Source organism: Genypterus blacodes, unplaced genomic scaffold (genome assembly GCF_046128005.1).
Source record: "Genypterus blacodes isolate CSIRO-AG114 ecotype Tasmania unplaced genomic scaffold, CSIRO-AGI_Gbla_v1 ptg000063l_1, whole genome shotgun sequence".
Lineage (NCBI taxonomy): Eukaryota > Metazoa > Chordata > Actinopteri > Ophidiiformes > Ophidiidae > Genypterus > Genypterus blacodes.
Window position 1 is genome coordinate 592162 of NW_027466875.1, and position 6868 is coordinate 599029.

Here is a 6868-nt window from a genome sequence, read left to right on the forward strand (position 1 = left end):
GGTCTGTGTTCTTTTCTTTTTCATACATTTTAGTACAACAGAGCAGGACTGAGGTAAATGGACGTGTGTGTTGTGCTGTGTGTGTATTCTGCATCTGATCCTGCTGATGATCATGGTGTTCCTGCAGCCAATGATCTGGATTTAACTCTGAAAGAACAAAGATGGAGAAACACACGCTTAATAACGGCCATGCAGATGCTGGTGAGAAGATAATATTGCACTGTAGCAGCTCTTCAGCAATCTGCTCTCCCTTTACACACTGATGTAATTTCTAGTCCGAGATGGATCCATACCCTGCCCAGAGAGAGTGGATATGAACACGCAGATATGAACAAGTTAATGTCTTCTAAATCAAAGAAAGAACAAAACATGTCTTCACACCTTCTTTTTACAGATCGTTTTGCTTTCACGCCTCATATATTAGGGTTCTGACAGGAAGTCTGTTCTGCTGCTTTTTGTTTTGGGAGAACTGAGTGTGGAATTGTTATTCAGTGTAAAAAACAAAGATGCAGAGTGTGTGTGTGTGTGTGTGTGTTTTAGCAACATTTGAGAAAGCCATGCAAAGCCAAGCCATTCTATCACCAGTTCATATTATAATTTAATCAACCTCAGCGTTCCTTTTGGTGGTTTTCTTGCGCTCACACAGGGTCTGGTCCCGATCTGTCAGCAGTGAGCTAAAGGATTTCTACTTGTCTTTACCTGTCCACATACAGGCTGAGCTGCACTGGCCCCCCCCCACCCCCCCCCCCCTCTCTTTCTCAAATGAAACAGCCACTGAGTTTGTACATTTTATGTTGGTTTTATTCTCATATAAAATCGTTCAGGTACCTATGTAATAAGTTAAATGTCCATCTTTCACTTTATTTCCGCTCAGCACATACACCACTGCTACATATCTTAAATCACTATAAAAAATAATGCACTTTTTTCTATAGCTTAATACTGCAGGAATAATTGCACCATTGCATTTACTATATGGAGAAAAGGAGCGCCTGTGTCCTCTGCATGCAGAGTGCAGTTCATCAACACGAGCAACAGGACTCAGTTAGAAAGAGCAATGCAGAACAATTGGTCTGTCTTTCTATACACAGACTCTCCGTCTAGACGTATCTGATGGCCTGGTCCTCTTCGGGTTCCTCTTGCTTCATGTCCAAACCTAAAGCGCTGTGTCGAATCATCTGCCAGCCTGTCAGTGACTTCCTGTTGAGTTTGAACCCTCCTCTGGGTTTGGGTCTGAGCACGGGCGATCCTGTGCACGACTCTTTTAAAGTGTCGCTCCTCTCCAACGCCTCCTTTTCTTTGCTGCTGTCGTCATCTTTGGAGAAAGCCTTAATGTAGCGCCGCATCTTTTGCACCATGGGGTCGTTTCGGTCTTCAACCCTGCAAAGACGATGGTTAAGTGTTATCACCGATATACTCACTATGAGGTAGTCCGGTATTAAATATAAAGGAGCCTCAGCCCTCCTTCTCTACTTCCCTCACTGCTCTTATATCTGGAAGGCTTTTGATGGTACACACATGCCTAAACCTGTTGTATTTAGGGTGTGTAGGTGGAGATGGAGTGATAAAAATGGGAAAGGCCTCTGACACAAAGGACTACATGTCATGTCCTGCAGCAGCAGGGATGGTTCACTGAGATTGTGGTCGGTGGACAAACTGGTCTGCCGCTGTTTAAACGTTTCCACAGAAAAATTGCAAGTCTAGAATTAATCCGTGACGAAGGAAAGATGTTTTACAGCCTTTTGTTCCTGCTGAATTTCCTGCCTTCATTTCCTGTCCCACAGCCAATATGCCAATCATGAATAAGACGTGCACCACATCACACCCTCGGATTTTGGGAGTATTTTTCCCAGCAAACCCTGTGTTTCTGTTCCTCAGTACTGTCTTACCGCAGATACCAACGCTCCCTCAGGCCGTACTCCAGCCCGCAAACCCCCAGTCGAGGCCACAGGCAGCGGGGCAGCCTCCTCTCCAGCATCAGAGTTGTGGCCACCACCTGTGCACCATATAGACACAGCATCACTCAAGGACGCGATGAAGAAATGACATCATACACTTATATTTGTGTTTCTAGATACACACAAAGTCTATGCATGTGTGTGTGTGTTACCTGAGTCATCCAGAGTTCGTCTCTCTCCTGGGCCACCCGCCAGTGGGTGTCGCTCATCATGGCTATCAGGAGGTTGAGCAGAAGGATGTAGGAGACCACAGAGAAGGCGCAGTGCAAGACGTGGACGATAGGGGGCGTAGCGATGGTGTGGTCCACAGGGAGATCTATGAGGCCCACGCTGAGCTCAAACTGGGAGAAGAGGGTGATGGGGAAGGAGCGGTAGGACGGGATGGACTCTGGATCCTGAGTCATATACACCATCCACAGGGCTGAGCGGCACATAAACACACACATGGACAGAGTTACTCACTTAACAGCTCATCAGTATGACAGGTTAAAGGTGTGTTTGACCAGAATATACTCACAGGTGGAAAAGCCAAGGAGCACAATGAAACTCAGCCACATGAACTTTGTCAGGTCTCCAAAAATAATCTGCGAGGAAATGAGACACAAATATGCTCACTTCAATAAAATGTGTGTACAGGTGTGTGTAAACAAACTATCATGAGCTGCTGTACAATAAGATGTTGTGGAAGTATGACTTAAAGGTAGAGAGGAAAGAAGTGAGGAGGAAATGTGGAAAGATTGTTTTTAGGTTAGAGACACAGCCTTACCTTCTGTATCATGATGACGTAAGGGCCCAGCATTTCAAACCCCCGGGCGAAGAACATGACGTTGCTCCAGCCAAGGACTAAACACACGGCCATCACCACCTCCTCTCCGTCCAGCTCGCTGGCTCGGAACACACACAGCAGCACCACCAGGCAGGCGTAGCTGATTCTGCTCAAAAAAAGAGGACAGGTTGGACATCAGCTCAAGTCCTGTCCTGACCCCACGAGTCAACTATCCAACACGGGAAACCACCATCACATACATTATCCGTACGTTATCCCTGCTCTAATTTCAGACAGAAGTTGCAGGGCCCATATGGGGAGCAACTGAACTATCCTTTTAGCTTGACTCACAGGATGACGTGGAAGGGGCCCCCCAGTGCTGTTTGGCCGAAGTAGCGCTTTGCTCCCACCCTCAGGATATCTGGTATCTGTTGAATCAGCACATATGGAACCCAGTGAGGTAAGTATGTGCAGTAAAGTGTAATATACTGAACCCAGTGAAGCAGGTTTAATGAAAGCGACCTCCAGCAGCAGGATGGCAAAAGCTCCCAGGACGCTGATGATCTCTCCGCCCAGCCGCAGGTTGTCCTCATAGGTCACATAACTCTCCTGGGGTATGACAACAGGAAACAGTTTTAAAACAATAATAACAGACTGTGACCAGATGAGGTCAAAGAATGCAACAAGCTCAGCTAAAATTAAGCAAAACCACCAGTATGAAGTCAAACTGGTGATAAAGACATTAGCTCATCTTGGTTTTATATAATTGATGGGACCTGGAGGTGATGGAAGTTAAAGATGCTTTAAACTAGATGATTTGTCTTAAAACAACACAAAAGAAAGTCTTGCTTGTGAAAATCACACCATTTTTCAACACACATTGAGTGTTTTCTGGACTCGGATGGTTTTGTCCATGTCTGACTTTGTGTAGTTGTCGGGTGCGTCCTTCAGGGGGCGATAGGCACAGCACAGTGTGAAGGTGCCGATGTACAGCAGGTACAGAAGCAGCAGCAGCCTGGAGAGAGAGAGAGAGAGAGAGAGAGAGAGAGAGAGAGAGACTCAGTGAAGTCTCGTGCACCGATCGCACGTCTGGTTTCAGAGACTGTTTGTGCGCGTGGTTACCTGAAGTAATGTTTCCCATACAGGTTCCATTTCAGACTGACCAGCTGCCTCACAGGTGTCACCTCCAGGATCCTCCGCGCCTGGACAAGAGAGAGAACAAACACGGCGCTTTAACGTGGGAGCATAACCATGAACACACTCCGTATGATAGTGTACAAGCTGTCCCCCACCTCTCTCTGGTGGCTGCCCACGATCAGCTCCATCACGGACATGTCATCAGCCCACGAGTCGATCTCTGTTAGGTCGTAAAGGTTAGAGGTCAAAGGGCCCAAACTCCACTGGACCACACGTCTTTTGTTAACCAGGTGCTGAAACGCCTGAGAAGAAGAAGACAGAGGACAGATTGCCTGTAACGATCTGCTTCACCTGTTCACCCCCTGTGCGGACATGAATGTGCCTCCTTGTCTCTCTCACCACAACGTTTCCCTCTTTGGCGGCCAGTTTGAAAGGCGTGAGGCCACGGTAGTTGGGCACCATGTCCAGCGGCACTGCCAGGTCCAGCTCTGCATCGTGTGTCAAAATCATGTCAATGGCCTGGCACGCAATGGTCTTGTTTGGCTGCAGGACCAGAATGTGGAGCACCGTGTTACCTGGAGAGGCGACGAAAGGGAGAGAGAGTGTGAGGCAGAGACGAATGGAAGCTATAGGAGGAGGAAGCAGAAGAGCTGTGAGGGTGTATGTGACAAAGTCTTCTCTCTCACCGCGGTAATCCTGGACCCTGGTGCTCGCTCCTGCGTCGATCACCATGGAGATGATGTCCTCGTTCCCAGCGCACGCGGCAAAAGACAGGATGTGCTCACCTGTGGAGCAAATGTGATGACCACAGAGTCAAGTCAACAAAACGGATCATTTTAGGTTCCAGTGTCTTGTTGGCCTGAGCTGCTGGACTGTGGTTGATTGCAGAGGTGAACCTAATATAAACGCATGACTCAGGATGTGTATTTTAAGCACACGGGCGGTGATCTACCATAGTATATGAGTCCTCCGATCCTCTTCCTGAAGTACAAGCCGGTGACTCTGGGTGTTGCCACGTCACCGCCGCGATTAATCAGCTGACAGACCAGGTTGATGTTCTGATTCACCACGGCGACGTGGAGAGGAGTAACACCTGACACACAGAGAAGTAACAAATAGTTTACATCACTCCTCTCTCTCCTTCTTCTTCTTCTTCACCACTTCTACTCTTCGTCATCTGTTCCCTGAGAGTGTTAATGTGTATCAACCTTGGAAAAGCTCAGAGGTCATTGGTTCGTTGATCAGTTCGGGAGCTCCTTCCATCAGGGCCACAGCAGCATCCAGGTTGTCATTCATCACAGCGACATGGAGCGCCGTCTCCCCCAGAGCCCCTGGACGAGAGGCACAAGCGTACAGCTCACACACCCGACACTCAACTACTGTAGCTTAAACAACCAGGCATCAGTGTGTGAATCCAAGCGGTCTCACCTCTCTCAAAGATGTTGGTGGACGCACAGCACAGCAGTTTTTTGATGCAACCCACATTGTTCTGCTTAGCGGCGAAGAAGAGCGGAATGTTATTAGTTCTAAGAGGAAGAAAGAAAGAACAACAGGGATATTTAGAATTTACAATAACAATCAAAAAAAGCACTGGATAGTTGCATCTCATCGGTCCACAAAGTAAAGCCTACAGTTTGGTGTGGAGCAGAAATGTCTCATCTAACATCTCATTCCATCCTTTCTTGTTCTGAAGGCGAAACCTCAGTTGGCTCCACCAATGGTTGAGCTCGCTGGGAGCAGATCTGGCCAGAGCCGGAGACATTGAGACTGGATGCTGGCTGGGAGGGAATGGACAAAAACCAAACAGAGGGAAAGACTCAAGTTAATACACAGAACAAACACGTCCACTCGCTTCTATTTGGAAACGCGATTAAAGTGATTTTAAGGACGGTCAAGCTTACGATTAAAGCAGGAAAGCGGCGTTCCTCAAGCTCTATGGTTGTAGCGTCATTACACTCTGTCAAAGTTGGTGACAAGTGTAGAGGAATGTCCCACTGACCTGAGGAGAAGTGAAATTCCTGTGGCGATACCATTATATATGACAGAGCAGCAAGGGAGGAGACACGTGGAGGGAGGGAGGATGAGCGGGTGGAGAGGAAGGATGAGTGAAGGGTGAACAGGTAGGAGAGAGAGTGATAATGAGCAGGTGCACTTTCACCACAGCTCGGGAATCCCACGGTGCAAAGTCGCACGTCGAGCTTCAATCCACGAGTCATTTTGTCTCCGTGGAAAATTCCAACGATCGATCTGTAGATTGACTCTTTAGAAGTGAAGTTACATGTTACATCCCAGTGCGACACCCTGACATCACCAGGCCTGTCTGCATTCCACCAACTACCACCAAAACCTGCATGACCACTATGAACATTCTGCAACATCATGACAGTCAACACATTGTGGTCATTGTTCCTGGTGAACCATTAAGGGAACCTGTTTGGACATTGCAAGCATTGCACCTTCTACCTGAGTGTTCTTCGGTAATTTGATTTAAATCAGATGTGCGTTATTGTCATTATCTTTCATTGTTTTTACTGTTCTACATGTGGAAGTGACACTGGATAGATTTCTCTGAGTGAAACTGAGATTTTGTCATGAGATTTGTTTAGTGTGATGATGCATGATTTTCCAACAGGCTGTATCTTGTACACACACACACACACACACACACACACACACACACACACACACACACACACACACACACACACACACACACACACAGCAAACTGGTTTCATTCACAATGATTTAACATGTTGAGCATCACTGATGTGTCAACAGGAATGCTCACAAACACGGTGATTGCCGCATTACAAAGACCATAATGATCATTTGTAGGTCGGCAACACCACGCTGATGAGCGCATGTTACTTTCCTCCAAAGGCTGAAAACAAAGCTGATGACAGATTGTATTCTTGTCTCAGATGATGAAAGTTAATATAGGCAAATATAGTGATTTTACAATAATAGAAATTTATTCCTACAGAAGTGAACCACCTGTGAAATGCT

At 47.0% G+C, this 6868-nt stretch overlaps 1 protein-coding gene across 2 annotated transcripts; it reads right to left on the reverse strand.

Moving 5' to 3' along the window:
* Positions 1–789: 789 nt before the first annotated feature.
* On the reverse strand, positions 790–5874 carry trpv6 (transient receptor potential cation channel, subfamily V, member 6). Of its 2 annotated transcripts, none has more exons than XM_076154586.1 (17): positions 5763–5874; positions 5493–5635; positions 5290–5387; positions 5070–5192; positions 4814–4954; positions 4548–4646; positions 4261–4436; positions 4017–4163; positions 3847–3926; positions 3604–3739; positions 3247–3333; positions 3076–3152; positions 2725–2890; positions 2476–2542; positions 2111–2379; positions 1890–1996; positions 790–1380 (listed from the first exon to the last, which is right to left on the reverse strand). In XM_076154586.1, exons 2-17 carry the CDS (start codon positions 5621–5623, stop codon positions 1101–1103), a joined length of 2184 nt encoding a protein of 727 aa, XP_076010701.1. In that variant the 5' UTR covers positions 5624–5635; positions 5763–5874; the 3' UTR covers positions 790–1100. The 2 variants fall into 2 exon arrangements, with proteins under 2 accessions (XP_076010701.1, XP_076010700.1); XM_076154585.1 differs by having other exon boundaries at positions 5493–5639.
* Positions 5875–6868: the final 994 nt, after the last annotated feature.